The sequence below is a fragment of the Lontra canadensis genome, unplaced genomic scaffold (genome assembly GCF_010015895.1).
Source record: "Lontra canadensis isolate GAN:19392208 unplaced genomic scaffold, GSC_riverotter_1.0 scaffold7, whole genome shotgun sequence".
Taxonomy (NCBI): domain Eukaryota; kingdom Metazoa; phylum Chordata; class Mammalia; order Carnivora; family Mustelidae; genus Lontra; species Lontra canadensis.
Window position 1 is genome coordinate 7301334 of NW_022631001.1, and position 20485 is coordinate 7321818.

The 20485-nt window shown below is 37.7% G+C and overlaps 1 protein-coding gene across 9 annotated transcripts in view; it reads right to left on the bottom strand.

Annotated features, from left to right (window-relative positions):
* CEP295 (centrosomal protein 295) overlaps window positions 1-19468 on the bottom strand; it is a 53569-nt gene extending 34101 nt beyond the window's left edge. For 5 of the 9 annotated variants that reach the window (XM_032852799.1, XM_032852802.1, XM_032852801.1 and 2 more), the window contains exons 1-7: window positions 19300-19467; window positions 15321-15448; window positions 13892-14092; window positions 6495-6619; window positions 5684-5777; window positions 3577-3672; window positions 1057-1197 (exon numbers count right to left, since the gene is read on the bottom strand). In XM_032852799.1, the coding sequence (XP_032708690.1) occupies window positions 1057-1197; window positions 3577-3672; window positions 5684-5777; window positions 6495-6619; window positions 13892-14092; window positions 15321-15448; window positions 19300-19435 (921 nt within the window). In that variant the 5' untranslated portion in view covers window positions 19436-19467. Of the gene's footprint in view, window positions 1-1056; window positions 1198-3576; window positions 3673-4093; window positions 4116-5683; window positions 5778-6494; window positions 6620-13891; window positions 14093-15320; window positions 15449-19299 lie in introns of those variants that run through there. The other 4 variants (XM_032852800.1, XM_032852804.1, XM_032852807.1 and 1 more) reach the window with 4 other exon arrangements.
* Between the last annotated feature and the right edge of the window lie 1017 nt (window positions 19469-20485).

The window sequence follows — 20485 nt, forward strand, 5'->3', positions numbered from 1 at the left end:
TACCACCATTACCACTGACATTTGCCGTGAGCCTATGAAATTCCAGGCACAATTTGAAGGGCTTTACTAAACTCATTTAATCCTCACAAAACAGACAAAAAACAGAGTTCAGAGATGTTAGGTAGGTTGCCTGAGGTCAACCAGCTACTAGCTAAGCAGTGAAGAAGGGAGAAAATTCCAGGCAGACTGTGGAGTCTACCTTCTTAACCACTAAACAGTCTGATTTATGGAAGAATGCGTTCAGTTTATGATTGCTTTTCACATTTTTTCCTATCGGTTTAAATCTTAGATGAGAATTACTGGTAATAATTCAGACAATCAGTTATTTTAGTCATAATTTACTCCCACTTTATAAAATCTAAAAAATTTAAGGGAGGTCATGTATAAATCAGTTAAAATTACACCAATGAACTTTAAGGCCTGTAATTCCCACAGAAATACTTAAAAACTCACTCTTTACAAGTGTTTGAAACATCCAAATGAATTAATCAAATACAGAAGAAATGGTCTGACTTTGAAAATGAATCATTTTTATGCTTTGTTTCAGGATACACACTCACTGAATAAGCAGGACAGAAGTGAAGCTAAAATTATAAGCCAGTCTTCATTATACATATTGTATGGCTCTATGACACTTTCTCAAGGCACCTGGAAAGCCAGGATCATGACTCTACCTTTGAATCAATACTCTGCAAAGCCAATAAGTGCTCTGCGCAGTAAAGAGTTAATAAACAGAATCCTAAAATTTGCAGAGCACAAATGCAACTCATTAAATGGGAAAAGCGATTAATTTCTTTTTAGGCCATTTCTGTCTGATGAAAATATTAAACTTTTAATAAATTCATCATGACAAAAACTTTTAGAACAGCAATATACTATGACAATTGTTTCACCCAACCTGAATTTGAAACAGGAGGTAAAAGTTGGGAGTCAAAGACTGTTACTTTCACATTCTTCATACCTCTGTACTTTGAAACCATTTACACTAATCCGTTAGCGCTATATAGTCTATCAGGCCGTCTGTCTACCAGCAGTGGTCCCAGCCAGAATTCTTACTTGAGCCAGATGGATCTTTTTCATTGCTTGGAATCCCCGCACATGAGCCTTTTGATACTGTTCCATTCTCTCCTGTGCTGCCTGTTTTTGTCGTTCTTCCAATCTTTTAGCTTCTTCTTCAGCAGCCAAATGAGGATCTGGCTAGCAGTCAATTAATAACATTTTAGACAATTTTAAAAATTGTGAAATAAGGTGATAACTAAAAAATGACCTTAAAGTCATGCTTTCCTACTTACTGTATTTTTAAAGGCCCACAATTACCAAGCACATGTATATATGAAAAATATCAAATTGTTAGTGAGAGTTTGGCAAGTTGGTTCATTTTAAACCAGATCACACTATTCTCACCCACACATTTCTCCACGCTGTTTTGTTAAGAGATTCCAGTAAAACAACAGTGCTGTAAGCTCTCACAGAGCCAGCAGTTAAGAAGCCATAGACAGCAAAGGTCATTGAGGGAAGCACTGGGATTGGTCTTTGCTTTCCAGTCAACATCTGCTGCTTGATTTCAATCTCAGGAAGGCCAAATCACCAAACAACTACTTGAATATAATTTCTGACTTCCCAAAACTTGTGCATCATCAATGATTTCATGATTGTACAGTCAGCTATCATCTCACCAAGCTAACAAGAACAAGTCAGCGGGGCAAGGGCACATAACCTGGATTAACTATTATTTCGTGAATGTTCATTTTCAAATACAGGTAAGCATTCCAAATGTAACTTAAGTAAACATCTTCTTATGTTATTTTACATGTCAAAATTCTTAGGTGAGATGACGATGATTATGAAGGCTATCACAGTTGACCCTTAACACTGGTTTAAACTGTGAAAGTCCACTTATACAAGGGTTTTTTCCAATAAATATATGGGAAATATTTTGGAGATTTGCAAGAACCTGAAAAAACTTGCAGATGAATCATGGAGCCTGGAAATACTGAAAAATTTAAAAAAGTTAGGTATGTCATGAATGCATAAAATATAGGTAAGGTACTAGTCTAGTTTATTATTTATTGCCATAAATATACAAAAAGTTAAAATTTATCAAAACTTATACACACAAGCACTTACACACCAAACGTGGAAAGCATTCACAGTCGGGAGAAATGTAAACAAACATAACGATTCAGTATTTAAGTCCTAACGGAATGCATTACAGTTAATTTTAGGCCACATCCTGTTGCTATCGCAGTGAGCACTAAAACACTGCGTGACACTAATCATTTCTGCATGAGCAATTCACCTTTCCAGTAAATTGCATATGGTGGTAAAAAGTGATGTCTCGTGGTTCCTGTGTACTTTCCATGGTGTTTGTATGAGTGCAATACCATCAACTTCGAATAACATCATGGACCCCTACAAACTACCACTAGTGACCCCGGAAGTGCTCCCAAGAAGCATTACTTGAGAGAACTGCAAAATGTAGGGTAGTAACCACAAAAGCAAGTTAGCCACAAACTGAAGTTATTATTTCTATGTGATAGTAAGACTGAGGTTGAAATAATAATTTACGATTTTAGGGGCGCCTGGGTGGCTCAGTGGGTTAAGCCTCTGCCTTCAGCTCAGGTCAAGATCTCAGGGTCCTGGGATCAAGCCCCACATCAGGCTCCCTGCTCAGCGGGAAGCCTGCTTCCCCCTCTCTCTCTGTCTGCCCCTCTGCCTACTTGTGATCCCTCTCTCTCTGTCAAATAAAAATAATTTAAAAAATAAATAAATAAAAATAATTTACGATTTTAAACAAATCAAGATTTATTCTTATTTCTTAGAAGTTAATTCTACAATGAGAATACTCATCTTAGGTCTTGATTAATAGTGATTTTAGCAACTGCCATTAAGCAGTTAACCAAAATGTGCATTTGCTGCAATCTAAACTCCACAGGGCAGCTCTACTGAGAAAGTCTGTTTTCCCAGGAGCCAAATATATCCAATATGAAAAGAAATTAAAATCCAGTTACAAAGAAATAGCAATTTCAATAACAATATTATTTCTCACTCGTGAGACTGGCAACACTTTCTGAACCATAATCACCCACACAAAGGAATGGAGAAGGGTATGATGACTAGTCCCCTAAGTTACCAATACTTTTCACAAGGCAATTTAATGATCCATATCAAGTATCTGTATCAAACGTTATATAGTTTGAAACCAGTAATTTCTCTTCTATGAGTCTACTCTAAACATACCTCAGGGCTGTATACAAAAATATACAAGATTATGTTTGCATTATTTACAGAAACAAAAAGAAATGAACAAAAGAACAATGGTTAAATGTATGATGAGATATTAAGTGCCTACAAAAATTATGTTTTGAAAAGTGTATGTTTATACATAAAGGCCATAATGAATTCATTAATGTATTAATCACATTACTTTTAGGTGATGGAACTGCAGTTGCTTTTCCTATGGTTTATGCTTATATGTATAGTTCCAAATTTTTCACAGAGAACATGTATAGATATAACTCACTTCAATGAACAGAGAAACAAAGTGAGGATTGTAAACAACTATAAGTCAATCACCTGCTCTGTGTCCGTCTCTCTGCTCACAAAAGTGCAAAGATGATGATAGGTGGATCTACCAGTTTTCACATTAGAAGTTCTCTTTAGTTCAATGTTCTGAAAAAGGACCACAGACAATGGATTATTAGGTTAACAGTATTTTCAATTAAAGCTGGACCCAATAAAAATAATTTTGTATTTAATCAGTTACCCTTATTCATTTTTCTGTACATGGGCTCTCTTTCCATTACCTGGAATCTAGGTTTAAAAGCTAGATCATATTAAGGCAAGACCAGGAACTCAGGGATGCTGTCCACCGCACCACAGCAGGAGGCACAGCGGCGAACTGCTCCCCTATTATGGATTCTAAGTTTGATCACTTGGTTATGGTGCTGCATGCCCAGTGATGAGAAAGTTGTCTTTTCTTTTTCCCAACAGAAGTAGGACAATGGATAAATGTAGAAGGATGGTAGCTTCCTGCCTGATGCCGAAGTATCAACTCCCAGATTAATCGGTCATTGAAAAGAGAAAAATATACCTTTATGATAGAGATCTCTTGTAGCCACCACCAGAGCCAAATGAGAAAAATACAGAATATGAAAGACTAGTCTCTTTAAAGTGTCTGAATAAAAAAAGCTGACTATGGTTGCATGAGATAATGTTCTATACGGAGAGAGAGTAAGACAAGACAAGCAGAAGCAATGGGTGAAGCCCAGCTGGATTCTGGTTTAAAAAAGAAAGAAGCTGTAAAATAAAACAACTTAGGGATAACTGGAGATCTTGATTATGGACTGCATATTAAGTGGTATTAAGAAATCAATGTTAATTTCCTTAGTGTAATACTCTGGTTGCATAAGAAAATGTCCTTATTCTTATAATAAGGAGTATAATGAAGTATTCAGGGTGAAATGTCATCTCTACAATTTACATTCAAATGTATACGTTTATACTATTTGAAATCTATACACATGTATAGATGTAAACAACTATTCACTGTGTTTTCCTTCTAATTTCTCTGTATATTTCTCTGTATATTGAAAATTTTCATAATAAAAAGTTGGGGAAAAAAGTATAACTACACATTTGCACATAATTCATACTTGCACTTATGCAGATATCTTATTTGCTTTATGGAAAAATGTGACCCTGGCTTGATAGGCACATTAGGAATTACAGCAAAGGAAATCAAAAGGCATCATGGATAAAGTACTGCTTGTCTTTTAACACCATACCGAGGGAGTGACTGAAATCTGACTCTCCCATTTGAATCTTGCATCAAATGTCGGCATGGCAGATGGCTCCTCATAAGAGCAGGAAGGCTAACAAAATGAAAGGCTTAAGGCAATATCTGGTACTTATGCTGATCTTACCTACAGAAAATATACTTATATATACAGTGAAATCAGATATCCCTATATTTATGGGGTTTTTTTACTTCCATTTTTTAGATAAAAATAACTATGTAATTGTGAGACTCATCCAGATAGCCATTTCAGTAACTACAACAAGCTATTATAAAACAAAAGAACCAATACCTTTTAAAATTAATTTCCACTTTACTCAATGTCTTTTTAAAAATAAGCTCAAAATCACAAAAGCACACATATTACTCCCACAGAGAAACAGACTTCCCTCATCCACTTTATGTAATGTTGTGTAAATTTATCTGACCCTAACTTCTTTACCTGTGAAGTAAAGACTATTTACAAAACCCAAGTCTTGAAGGTGAAAAAGTCGATAGTGCAAATTATCTAGATTTTTCCTCTGTAGATAAAGGGCATTAAAAACAAAGACCAAGCCGGTTATAGTTTTTAAAAAGTCAAACATGGTTTTTGAAACAACTAAAATAAATTAAGACAATTGGTGAAAGCTAAATAAAGACTGAATATTAGGTAACAGGAATATTAGTACTGTGCTTTTATAAAAAGTACTTACACATCAGAGATATACACTAAAGAAAGGGCAAAATGATATCTAGGAATATTTTTAAATACTCCAGACATATTCATGTGTTACCTGTAAGCTTAAAAATAAAGTTTAAACAAATGAAATTTTGAGCTGCACTGAATTCTAATAGTAAAGAAGAAGTATTACAACCTAGTTCTTCTCAACATTCAAAGTAATTCACCTCAAAAAGAGCTGGGGGTGGTGGTGGCAGACTTGTAATTTTGGCCGATCTCTCTTTTTCCACAAGCAGTGCTTCCTTTCGAGCTGTTATATGCCTTGAAAGACAAGAGATGCCCTAAATTAATGTCTCAGGTAATATTAGATTACAGCTCTCAGGGATAAAATATAAAAGCCACAGGATATCAAGAAATCTTCCAGCCTGATCCCATAGGCTCAATATGCTCTTTAATAAACAATCTATACACACTGGACATGTAAGAAAATGTGTACCAAGTAAAAGAAGTGTATCTTTAAAGACATAAAGACCTACGGTGAAACTGACCCAATAAACATCTAATGTTTCTTCATTTAAAATAGTGTAGTATAAAAACGAGAAATGTTGATAAAGATGGGTCACCGTACAAAATGAGCATCATGGACTGGTAATAGGCTCCACCAACTTTACAACATGCAAAAATGATTTGCCAAGAGTCTAAACCTCTTTTCATGTTCTTAATTGCACTGATCTATCTTTCTTTCCTTTTTCATCAGATGCAGACAGTTGGGGAACATGCATTTTGAGCTTAGCTATACATTTCTCCAGAAACTAAGTAATAGCTAAAGTCACTGGAGAAGAGAAAGCTCCCGTGTTACTTTGTGCACCGAGGTAAACCACACCTCCACTGTTACTTTTTAAACCAAGTTTAACAAACCAATGGATATACCATATGACTTGTATTTAATAATTATGTTTAACAGTACCCAGTATGCTCTCTACCTCTAGTCATATCATGTTTCAGTGGAAAATGGGATAAATTTCATTATTACTTTACCAGGTTTTTTGTTTCGCTAGTTCTTCTTTTTTATTCTTTTGTAATTTCAGAGCTTCTTTATGCCTCATTTCTGCTTTCCTTCTTCTTTCTGCTGCCCGCCGTGCCAGAGCATTCAAATCGGGTTCCTAAAAATATGTATTACTTAAAATGTCATGTTAAACAAGATTAAAATGCCTAACATAAAAGTAACATCGGTGGTTCTCTAGTCAGGGCAAAGTCACGAAGGCATTCAAATAACTGAAGTTTGAGAAACTGCACTGAAGCAGTTTCTTCATTGAAACTGTGTAGATGAGTCTTAGTTTCTATCCATTTTTTCACCCTCTCTTTTTTGATTGGAACATTTAGTTCATTTACATTTAAAGAAATTATATTGATAGATACTCAATAGTCCTTCCACTCACTGAAGCACAAAGTTAATGGTGGCATAAGTAACACTATAAAAACCAGATGTCACAATCTAAGGCTATTACTAAAAACACAGAGTAAACCCAAGGAGCAAGAACATATTTCTTAAAGATACTTATTTTCCTAATTGTTTGATGTCAAAGACCTGCCTTCTTTGGAACTAGGTTGTTTATTTTGTGCAACTATCTCTGGGACCACAATCTGGTCTTTTCCAACCATGACTCACAATAAACAAAACATGGTCAGGGAACAGTGTTAAAGTTCTACTTCGTCTTTCTGAAAGTCACTAAAGAATTTTTACTATTTGTGCATGAAATACAAGTGATTACATAACATTCAACTACACATGTCTTAGAGGTATGAAGAATCATAATAAAATGGGAAATCTGAATTCACCCCAATGAATCTGTCCAAAATGCTTAAAACAATCAATTTTTGGCTCAGAAGGTTGTTTTATTTACCCAGACAGTTAAGGACTGGAAGAGAATAGTTCCACTTTAAACACCACATGAAGACAGTGACTCTTACTTGGAAACGCATCCAGCAGTACTACTGTAATACATGAGTACACCAAAAAGTTGAGGCAGGTCTGCCAGGGCAGCCCCAACATGGAGCACCCCGGGAAACCCAGCCTGCTCCAGTTTAGTCATCTTGCTAGTATGGTCCTAGCTGAGAGCACATGAGATCCCTGGTCCATCCCACGCCCACTCTAGTTGTCTCATCAGGGTGGTCCCACAGCACAGCACACCTGGCCCCGTCCCATGACTGCAGGAGCTCCTCTTGCTAGCCAAAGCTACCAGCCACACTCAGTCTACACTGGGGACATTCCTACCTAAGACCAGTCCCTCAAGACCAGGAGAGGGAGCTGTTCCACCTAATTCCCAGAAACAAACACAGAAGGTCGGACAAAACGAGGAGACAGAGGAATGTGTTCCAAATGAAAGAACAAAGCAAAACTGCAGAAAAAGAACTAAACAAAATGGAGATGGGCAATATACCTGGTAAAGAGTTAAAAGTAATGGTGAGAAAGATGCTCCCCAGATTTAAGACTGGATGAGTTCAGTGAGAACTTAAACAAAGAGAAAAAATAAAAAAAAAAATCAGAGCTGAAAAATACAGTAACTGAAATGAAAAATACACTAGAGGGAATCAACAGTAAGTTAAAGGATGCAGAAGAATCAATCAGTAAGCTGCAAAACAGGGTAATGGGAAGCACCCAAGCTAAACAGCAAAAATTTAAAAAATAATAAATTAGAAAATGAGAGTAAGTTAAGGGACCTGAGACACTAGCAAGTGTAATAGCATTCACATTATAGGGATCCCAGAGGAGAATAAAGGGGCAGAAAACGTATTTGAAGAAACAGTGGCTGAAAACTTTCCTAACCGGGGGAAGTAAACAGACTTACAGGTCCAGGAAGCACAAGAGAGCATCTAATAACATTAAACCAAGGAGTCACACACCAAGACACATAATTAAAATGTCAACAATTAAATCATCATCATGAAACCAGCCTTACAAGCAATGTTAAAAGGACTTAAGTGAAAAAGAAAAGGCTATAACTAGAAGTGAGAAAACTATAAAAGGAAAAGATTCCAATGTAAAAGCAAATACATTGTAAAGGTAGTAGAGCAATCATTTATAAAGCTAGTATGAAGATTAAAGGATAAAAGTAGAAGCATCAATTGTATCTACAATACTTAGGGGACACACAAAATAAAAAGATGTAAAACACTACCTCACACACAGAAAATATGAAATGGGCAGTAAAAATGTAGTGCTACTACAACGAAACTTAAGCAACCATCAACTTAATATAGACTGTTATATACATAGAACACTATGTATGAACCTGATAACCACAAACCAAAAACCTACAACAGACACACAGAGAAAGAAATCCAAGCATTAACACTAAAGAAAGTCATCAAAACACAAGAGAGCAAGAGAGCAAGAGAAAGAGAGCAAGAGAAAAGGAAAGGAACACAGAACTACAAAAACAATCAGAAAACCACAAAATGGCAATAAGTATGTACCTATCAATATAATTTCTTTAAATGTAAATGAAGTAAATGTTCTAATCAAAAAGACAGGGTGAAAAATGGATAGAAACTATGACCCATCTACATGCTGCCTATAAGAGACCAACTTTGGACCTAAAGACATCAGACTGAAAGTCAAGGGCTGGACAAAGATATTCTATACAAATGGAAATTAAAATAACTAAATAAATAAATAAAGCCAGGGCAACAATACCTATATCAGGCCAAAATAGACTTTAAAACAGACTATACCAAGAGACAAAGAAAGACACTACATAGTAAAAAGTGATTAACCCAACAAGAGGCTGTAACAACTGTAAATATCTAGGCACTTAACATAGGAACACTTAAATACATAAAGCAAATATTAACAGACATAAAAGGGAGAAAGTGACAGTAATACAACAGTAGGAGACTTAAACAGCCATTTACATTCACAGATCATCCAGATAGATGGACTTAAAATATACAGAGATTCCATTCCATCCCACCCACACAGCTCCCAAGAAAAACTGTAGAATACACATTCTTTTTGAGTGCACATGGAACATCCCCCAGGATAGAAGACACGTTGGGGCACAAAACAGTATCAATAAATTTAAGAAGTTAAATCATAATAGGAGCTTTTCCAACCACAACACTATGGAACTAGAAATGAATTACAAGAAAAATATTGAGGGGCACCTGGTGTCTCAGTCAGCCTTTGGCTCAGGTCAAGATCCCAGGGTCCTGGGATCCAGCCCCACATCAGGCTCCCTGCTCAGCAGGAAGCCTGCTTCTTACTCTCCCACTCCCTCTGCTTGTGTTCCCTCTCTCTCTGTCAAATAAATAAAATAATAAATAAATAATAATAAAATCTTTAAGAAATAAACTGAAGAAAAAAAACCCCACCAAACAAATGGAAAATAACATGCTATTAAACAACAAAGGGTAACAAAGAAATCAAAGAAATAAAAAAAAAATACATAGAAACAAATGAAAATGGAAACACAATGGTCCAAATTCTTTGGGATGTGGAAAAACCAGTCCTAAGAAGGAAGTTTATAGCAATATGGGCCTCTCTCAAGAAACAAAAAAATCTCAAATAAGTAACCAAACTTATAACTAAAGGAACTAAAAACAAGCAGCAAAGCCCAAAGTTAGTAAAGGGAAGGAAATAAAGATAAGGATGGAAATAAATCAAACAGAGATTAAAGGGAAAAAATCCAATAAACAAGATCAATGAAACTAAGCTTGTTTTTTGAAAAGAGAGACATAATTGAGAAACATTTTGCCAGACTCCTCAAGAAAAAAGTTCATTCAAATAAAATTTGATAGGCTGGTGGCTCAGTTGGTAAGTGTCTGCCTATGGTTCAGGTCATGATCCTAGGGTCCTGGGATTAATCCACCATCGGGCTCCCTGCTCAGCAGGAAGCCTGGTCTCCCTCTCCCACTCCCCCTGCTTGTGTTCTCTCTCTCGCTATGTCTCTCTCTGTCAAATAAAAAAATAAAATCTTTAAAAAATAAAATAAAATAAAATAAAAAAATAAAAATAAAATTTGAAAGAGAAGTTATGCCACAGAAAAACAAAGGATTAGAAGAGACTGCTATGAAAAATGATACACCAACAAATTGGACAACCTAGAAAAAAATGAATAAATTCCCAGAAACAATCTTCCAAGATTGAATTAGGAAGAAATAGAAAATATGAACAGACTGATGACTAGCAATAAAATTGACTCAATAATAAAAAAAAAACTCCCAATAAATAAAGGTCAAGGACGAGATGACTTCCAGTGAATTCTATCGAACATTTTAAAAAGTTAATAATGACCCCTTCTCAAACTATTCCATTAAAAAGAAGAGAGAGGAATGCTTCCAAATTCATTCTACAAGGCCAGCATAATCCTGATACCACAACCAGACAAAAATTGCAGAAAAAGAAAATCAGATCCGTCTATACCTGATGAACATAGATGCGAAAATCAACAAAATATCAGCAAACTGAATTCAACAATACATTAAAAGGATCATTCACCATAATCATGGATGTATTCCAGGAATGCAAGGATGGTTCAAGAACCACAACTCAATTAATGAGATATACCACATTAACAAAACAAAGGGCAAAAACCATAATATCAATTTCATTAGAAGCAGGTAAAGCATTTGACAAAAATCAACATCCATTCATGATAAAAACTCTCAACAAAATAGGCTCAGAGGGAACATATCTCAACATAATTAAGGCCATTTATGAGAAACCTACAGCTAACATCATACTCAACTGTGAAAAGTTGAAAGCTCTTCCTTTAAGATCAGAAACAAAACAAGGATGTCTACTCTATTATTCAACATAGTACTGAAATTCCTAGCCACAGAAATCACACAAGTAATAAAGTATCCAAACTGGAAAGGAAGAGAGAAAACTGTCACTATTTGCAGATGACATGGTTTTACATATAGAAAACCCTGAAGACTCCTCCAAAAAGCTATTACAATAAATGAACTCAGTAAAGTTGCAGGACACAAAATTAATATACAGAAATTTGTTGCATTTCTATACATTAATAACAAAGTAGCAGAAAAAGAAATTAAGAAAATAATCCCATTTGCAATTACATCACAAAGAATAAAATACCTAGGAATAAATTTAATTGAGGTGAAAAGACCTGTACTCTGAAAATTAAAAAACACTGTGAAAGAAATTGAAGATGATACAAATAAATGGAAAGATATTCAATGTTCACAGACTGGAAGAACTCATTTGTTAAAATGTCCATACAATCCAAAGCAATCTACGGAGTCAATGCAATCCCTAACAAAATATCAATAGTTATTTTCCACCGAACTAGAACAAATAATCCTAAAATCTACATGGAACCACAAAGACCCCAAATAGCCAAAGCAATCTTAAGAAAGAAGAACAAACCTGGAGGCATCACACTTGCTGATTTCAAACTGTATTACAAAGATACAGTAATCAAAACAGTATGGCACTAGCACAAAAACAGACATAGAGATCCATGTCTCTATGTCAACAACAGAGAGCCCAGATATAAATCCATGTTTATATGGTCAATTAATCAGCAACAAGAGAGGCAAGAACATACAATGAAGAAGAGACAGCCTCTTCAATAAACAGTGCTGGAAAAACTGGACAGCTACATGCAAAAGAATAAAACTGGACCACTTTCTCATAACATACACAAAAATTAACCCAAATGGATTAAAGACCTAAGTGTAAGGCTTGAAACCATTAAATTATGAAAAGAAAACATAAGTAGCAGTTTCTTAGAATCAGTCAGCATTATTTTTCTGGATTTGTCTCCTCAGGCAAGGGAAACAAAAGCAAAAATAAACAATTGGGACTACATCAAACTAAAAAGCTTTTTCACAATGAAGGAGAACATCAAAACAAACAAAGAAACAAAAAACCCAACTTACTGAATGGGAGAAGGTACCTGCAAATGATATATCAGATAATGCATTAATATACAAAATACATAAATAACTCATATAACCCAAAACAACAAATATCAAATAATCCAATTTCAAAATGAGCAGAGGATCAGAATTGTTTTCCAAAGAAGACAAATGGCTAGCCAACAGACACATGAAAATGCTCAACTTCACAAATTAAAGGAATGCAAATCAAAACCACAATGAGATACCAATCAGAATGGCTAGTATCAAAAAGAAATAACGGGGCGACTGGGTGGCTCAGTGGGTTAAGCCTCTGCCTTCGGCTTAGGTCATGATCTCAGGGTCCTGGGATCAAGTCCCGCATCGCGCTCTCAGCTCAACAGGGAGCCTGCTCTCCCCACCGCCCCCCTGCCTGCCTCTCTGTCTACTTGTGATCTCTCTCTGTCAAATAAAAAATAAAACAATAAAACAATAATAATAAAAAAGAAATAACAAGTGCTGGTGAGGATATAGATAAAAGGGAATCCTTCTGCACTGTTGGTGGAAATGTAAATTGGTGAAGCTACTGTGGAAAACAGTAGAGGTTCTTCAAAAAATTAAAAATAAAAATACCAAACGATCTAGTAATTCTATTGCTGGGTATTCACCCAAAAAAAATGAAAACACTAATTTGAAAAGATATATGCACCTCCATATTTTTTTTTTTAAAGATTTTATTTATTTGAGGGGCAAGTGCAGAGGCAGAGGAAGAAACAGACTCCTCACTGAGCAGAAAGCCTGAAGAAGCAGAAGTGGGAAGCCAGGCTTGATCCCAGAATCCTGGGATCATAACCTGAGCCAAACACAGACACTTAGCCAACTGAGCCAAACAGGCACCCCTGCACCCCCATGTTTGTTGCAGCATTATTTATAACAGCCAAATTATGGAAGCAGCCCAAAAGAAGAAAAGGTGTGTATATATACAATGGAATACCACTCAGTCATTAAAAAAAAAAAGATCTTTCCATCTGCGACAGTATAGATGGAGTTTATAGGTAATGTGCTCAGTAAAATAATTCAGAGGAAGACAAATACCTTATGACTTCACTTGTAAAAAAACAAAACAAATGAACAAACAAAAAACCAGAAACCAACTAACAGAGAATGGTGGTTGTCAAAGGTGAGCAGGCAAAGGATGGGTGAAATAGGTGAAGGGGATTAAGAGGTACAAACTTCTCGCTTTGAAATAAGTCACAGGAACTGAAAGCACAGCATAGGGAATATGGTCAACAGTACTGTAATAACTTTGTATGTTGACAGCTGGTAACTACATTTATCAGGATGAGCATAATGATGAGCATAATGTATATAATTGCTGAACCACTATGTTGTGCACCTAAAATTAATATAATACTGAATGTCAACTATAATTTAAAAAAATAATCGTAGAAAACATAAAGAAGTTCAGGCTGGCCAAAACAAATCCTTTACATGCATGCATACCACAAACAACTTACTTTTTACTCATACCCACTACCAGACAGGTAGTCAAATAAGCACTCACTCACATTTTCTTTGGCATGTTGGTGTCCCTCTCCCATACTTCTTAAACTTGCCAAATACAGCTTTTCCAAGTTCTTTATTTTCTGAGTTTGTGATTCTTTCCATTCTGTCCTTAGTTCCTCTGCCAAACGAGTTAATTGCTGATTTCTCCTCTGTTTTATGTCTTCTCTTATCTGTAAAGCGATACCCCTTTCTTGTTCTCGAACCTAAAGAATGCATATTTAACAGATTATATGAAAAGAGGCTTACTTCAAGTTTTTTTTTGGAAAGCTATTTGGAAAGAGGAACTTAAATGAATTCTCCTCAGGTGTATCAATAAGGCCTACATAAAGTGGAAAATCAAGCAATGTAAAAAAGTTAAAATCTCAAGACTACTTCTAAAGTTCCCTAACTTATTAGCTATTGTCCTCTCCTCTTCAACCCAAGCACCAACAGGACTACCATTATCATTGTAATAACTGTAAGAACTTAAATTGGTAAGGATGTTCAATAAAATTTATAGGGGCGCCTGGGTGGCTCAGTGGGTTAAAGCCTCTGCCTTCGGCTCAGGTCATGATCCCAGGGTCCTGGGATCGAGCCCCGCATCGGGCTCTCTGCTCTCTCCTCCCTCTCTCTCTGCCTACTTGTGATCTCTATCTGTCAAATAAAATAAATAAAATCTTTAAAAATAAATAAATAAATAAAATAAAATAAAATAAAATTTATAGCACAGGGGTGCCTAGGCAGCTCAGTCGGTTAAGCAGCTGCCTTTGGCTCAGGTCATGACCCTGGAGTCCCAAGATCAAGCCCTGTGTCAGGCTCCCCTGCCCAGTGGGGAGTCTGTTTCGCCCTCTCCTTCTGACCCTCCTCCCAGTGGTGTTCTCTCTCTTCCTTGCTCACTCTCTCTCAAATAAACAAAATCTTAAAAAAAATTTAAAAAGAATAAAATTTAGAGCCCAGGTAAGTATAGATAGAGCCAGATGAAAAGTCCATATTTGCAGTACATCATCCCCAATTTTAGATAGAATGGCACCTAAAACATGCTTCACAAGGGCTTAACTATATTACTCTGAAAAGACTTCTAGAAAATAATCTACAACTTCTTAATAAATGTTACAGCAACTAATAATCTTTCCAGCAAGTCTTTCTCAAAGCCATTCTTATCTTCCTACTCTAATCTTCATCCGTAACATATAGTCTGGAAAATGTTTAAAGAACCATTTTCCAGTAATTATCAAGTCAAATAATCCCTATCTTCAAACTCTTCTTCATCTGTTTACCATTTCAGCCCATTTTTTTCAAATTTTCCTAAATTTGTTAGTACACAAGAACCAGGGCTCTTAAACAACCAGAAAAGGGTTTTGAGTGCAATATTCAGAACTCTCTACTGTAATAAAAACACTAATAATTTGGGGAAGACAAAGAATTAGGAATCTTGTTCCAGATGAATCTTACCTGCAGCAATCTTAGTTTTCGTCGTCTTTCATAATCTTCCTTTAAAATGTGAGCTTCCTCATTAGGACTCAATCTCAGCTTGCCAGCATTCCCTACCTTTCTTTTCATTTCCAGGTACTTTAAAGTTTCTGAATTTAAAAAAAAAAAAAGTCTATTAAAACAGGGCAGCAAAGATCAGAACAACGTTCAAAATACATTTACTGGGGCGCCTGGGTGGCTCAGTGGGTTAAAGCCTCTGCCTTCAGCTCAGGTCATGATCTCGGGGTCCTGGGATCAAGCCCCACATCGGGCTCTCTGCTCAGCGGGGAGCCTGCTTCCTCCCCCCTCTCTCTCTCTCTCTCTGCCTGCCTCTCTGCCTACTTGTGATCTCTGTCAAATAAATAAAATCTTTAAAAAAATAAAATAAAATACACTTACTACTTGACATTTAAAGGACTATATATACACAAAATAATTTGGGTAAACTGAGGCCAACTTATGTTTACAAATTACAATTATTAACTTCAGCACTTAAGTCGATGATTCTCAAATTGGGAGAAGGGGTTAAGTGGAGGGTGAACCAGAATTACTTGAAAAAGTTTTTGCCCCATGACAGCAGAGTGTTGTTTACCTACAGTACCTGGGACCTGACTTACTTCCCACTGGGATTTCCAGAGTTTAACTACATTAAATGTAAAAAAGCACAAAGACTTAAAAATGTGTTTTAGCAAAGAATAAATGTTTTCAGCATCACAATTTTACACTTTAGAACTTTGAGAACTTGTTCACAACCAACAGGACTGCTGTAATTGCAAAGGGCTCCTAGTCCCTAGTTTGAACTCCCAGTCTGTCGTTTATAACTTGATGACCAAGTGTCACTATATCATATGGAATCACATCAACCCCTCGACAATTCTTTAATAATTACAATGGTGTGATTGTTTCAGATCCATGACCACTTTAAAAATTTCTCTGAGAATGATTGTGTTGCTCACATGAGTCAGGTGTTTAGGTCCTCAGATCTATTAATGCCACTGACATTCAGATGTTTTCACTCTCCTCTCTAGATTACAACATGGATACTTACATCTTTCTGAAGCTAGCTGAAGCTCCACTCATTCATGAAGTCTTGGTATTACTTTGCCCTAATTTTTCATCAATTACACTGTGACTTTTCTAGCTAGATTCCTAACAACTGAAGGACAGAGGTTTTGGTTTTAATATTCAAGTTAATTTAACAAATAACAACTATCAGGCAGTATTTCACATACTATGGACAGATACTGTTTTGGGCTATGAGGACTTAAAGTTATCTAATAGGGACAATTGGACTCTTTTGCCCAAAAGAAATAATTGCTTGCATCTGAAAATCTTTTCCACTAAGTAACAGTAGGTAAAGTGCTAGCTGTCTTCCTCATTTTATAATGAAGAATCAAAGGCCTCTTGTGCTAAAGGACTTGACCTAAGTGACAGGATCTAATCCCAGATCCAAAAGAAGAATCTGGTTTTCTTATTCCATGTGGCTCCTAACTTTCTGATATGCTAAAACATGTGGAATGAGGAAATTTTTGTTTAAACTGGTATCTTTTGCTAGTGAGGATTGATGAATAAGGAAAGACTGAACAAAGAAGAGAAAATGACCAAGGTTAAATTCAGTCTTAATAATTTTTCTGAAGGTCTTTGAATTCATATTCAAACTAACGAAACTAATTCCTGCTAAATCTCATAGACAAAGTATCATGGGAAAAAAGAACAAAAAAGAGAACATACTGTAAAATTCCATTTACACGAAGTACAAAAACAAACACACAAGACTAATGCATGTTGACATGGGTTAAAACAGGGGTCACCTTTCTGTAGGTTAATGACTAGAAGGGGGCACAAATAAGCCTGCAGGGATGCTAGAGATGATCTGCATTTTGATCTGTTATGATTACACAGCTGTATACATATGTAAAAATTCCTCAAATGATACACTTAGATTTGTGTGTTTTAAGTTTATACCTCAATAAGAAAGGGGAAAAAAACCTGTTTTTTCAGATTGTTGTGCGTATCTATCATCTCATTTGCTTGGGGATTATAAGGAAACATAGACTTGTTACTTTTACCTCCTGAGATGTGGTAGAATAATTTTTTCTCTTGCATATAACTTCCTTTATTTTTTTAACTTATTTGGAAATAATTTCAGACTTAGAATTCCCACCTACTCTTTCCCCAGCTTCTCTAAACATCGATCACAGCACAATGATCAAAACCAAGAAACTGACACTAGCACAATACTTCTAACTAATCTACAGACTTTATTCAAATTTTGTCAAGTATCCCACTAACATCCATTTTCTGGACCAGGACCCAATCCAAGGACAACCCATTGCTTTCGACTGTTGTGTTATTCTGGGTCCTCCAAGAAGCAGAGGACAAGACAGGATTAAACCCCCGAAGATTTTATTAGGAGAAATGCCTGTGTGAGGGAAAATGAGGGAGCTAGTAAAGAAGGAGCATTCAGACTTCCATGCAAATATGACACTGAACGGAAGAAGGGAAAGTTGGGAAGATGACTACCCAGTAAGGTCTTTAGTAAGACCTCCCAGAGTTAAGGGAAAGTCCCTAGTTTCTTAGGAATAGGCCTGCCTGAATGTCCATGCCATATTCAGTCATTGGCCAAAAACAGCCCTTGGGAAGCATCCATGCAAATGGATTTCAGAAAGTGGGAGCTGCAGGTCTGTGAACTACATTCTCACAGCTGTCGAAATTGTCACGTCTCCCTGGACTTCTCTAATCTGGGACAGTTCTTCAGTCTGTGCCTTTCTTTTCAATCTCCCGACTTTTAGAAAATACTGGCCAGTTACTTTGTAGAATGTCCCTCAATTTGGATTTGCTTAATCTTTTCTTGTGGTTAGACTGAGATTACAAATTTTTAGCAAGAACACCAAAGAAGTGATGACGCACCATTTCTCAGTGCACTAAATTACGTTATGGTGTCTTAACACTACTGGTGATGTTAATGTCTGATGCATTAACTATAGCATTTACCAAAAAGCATTTTCTATTTTCACTATTCCTTCTGCATTTATCAATTGGAATCCTACTGTGAGGAAGAGCTTCCCCTGCTCCCTCTCTCATTTATTAAGCCATTTATTCAGATCAGTATGGATTTTTAAATTCTGTGTATTAATACTACCCAGTAACAGATGATATTAACTTACCTTTTAAGATATTGTCCTGAGAATAAAACAGCACTTGGCATATCACAATCACAAAATACTGAACTTAGACAATCTCTGTTCAAGACTCATCACGACCATTTACAGCAGGAAAATACTGGCCAAGTCATTTAAGTTACTGTGGTGTCGCTTTCTTAAACTATATGATGGGAATCACAACATCTACTACCCCAACAGGTTGTTCTGATGATTACGTGACTTAATATGAAACTTCCAAATACTAAGGATTAAGGACTCAAATGTTCCCCGCTGTTTTAAAAGCTCAGCTTGTGGCAGGACTAACTACCTGAGAAATTAAAGGTGAGAGCAAAAAAGCACGCTCGCTCTCTGCAAGAAATAATTCCAGGCAGTGCTCTTAAACGACTCCCGGGTTTCAGGACAAGTTCGGCGGGTGGGCTGGGGGCCCTGGGGAAAGAGTGGGCTGGACGCCTCGCGAAGCGCTTGCGGGAGCGGCCCCGGAGGCCCTCCCGGCCAGCCCCGGTTAGGAAGCCCAAGGACCCCGCGCGACCCCACCCGGGGAGGGCGCGCAAGGCCACACGCGCCTAAAGCCCGGGAGCAGCCTCGCCCAGCAAGCAGCGGATCTGCGTCGGGACGCACCTCCCTTCCCCGCACTCTTTACCGCCGCCAGCCCGACCCCAGCCAGGGCCCGGGCCGCGCCGCGCTCCGGACGCCGCGCCTTCACGGCATCCCCTCCCTGGAGAGCACACCGCCAGCTCCTGGACTTCGGGAGGCTGTGCACGCCCGGGCCACGGGAACCCGGCTCGTCCGTCACTCACCTGAAAACCGGGGGCCCGGAATCAGGAACCGCAGCTCAGACGGAGACCTCCCCGGCGCCCGCGGCCCACCAGCTTCCCAACAGCCGTTTGTGCGCCTGCGGGGCAGCCATCGCCAAGCTCCTGTCACTTCCGTCATTCAAACCGCCCGCCAATGGCGGGGCCAAGCGGCGGGAATCGGGCTAGTCCCGCCTCCCGCGAGGGCCGCTGGGACGGCCGCGCCGGAAAAGCCCGCGCCGCCCAGCCCTACGTAGCGGTCCATTATTTCTCATACCTGCTGAGGCTCAGACATTTACTTCCTCTCTCTCACTGTGCCTGCTTTACACGTCAGGAGACAGAGGTCCAGAAAGGGGGAAATATTTGCCCAGAGAATTGAGGGTGACTTTAGTTTTAGGCCCTATTATGAAGATGCCTTGGATAGGTGTCCTTTTGCGCATTGACTGTAGAATTCATTTGGTTCTGTTATTCTGCAGTGTCATAGCGTTCGTCAAGGGGCTCCGGCTCGTACAGCAGTGAACCATATTGTGATAGTGTGTGCCTCCTGCACACATCTGCACCATGTCACGGTTTACTATAAACTATAATCAGAGAGGGGATGAGAGCAGGTTCATACTTAGTGAGCAGCTAGTATGTGCCAAGTACAGTGTGGTAGGTTCAGGGGAGACAAGGGTAAATGCATTAAGGCTCCCATCCTAGATTTTGTAGGCTGGAGGTAAAACATGGCAAGAATCTAAGAATTAGAATATGGGGAGGGGGGAAGAGGGAAGTTGCTGACGTGATGAGTGGCATGGTGGTGGAGAAGAGGCCAGACGTTATGAAGGCTGAAGTCAGGGAAACCAATTAGGATACAACTATAGGAAGTGAAAGATGATCTCAAACACAGCAAAACATCAGAAATTGGCAGCTACCTGGCTACGGAAAGCAAAGGAGAGGGAGAAATCAACCATGATGCCTAAGTTCCATATTTGGCAACTAAGTGGATGGGGATAACATCCTCCTAGAATTCAGGAATAGGAGCAGGTTTGGGGGAAGGGGGAGTAACAAGTTAAACTTTGAATATTTTGAATATGAACTATTTATGGGATATAGACAAAGGATGAATTGTAGAAATATTTAGGAGGTAAAACTAGTAATACTGACAAAGGATTGCATGTGAGGTTGAGGGAAAAGTTGAGAGTGAAGTTAACCT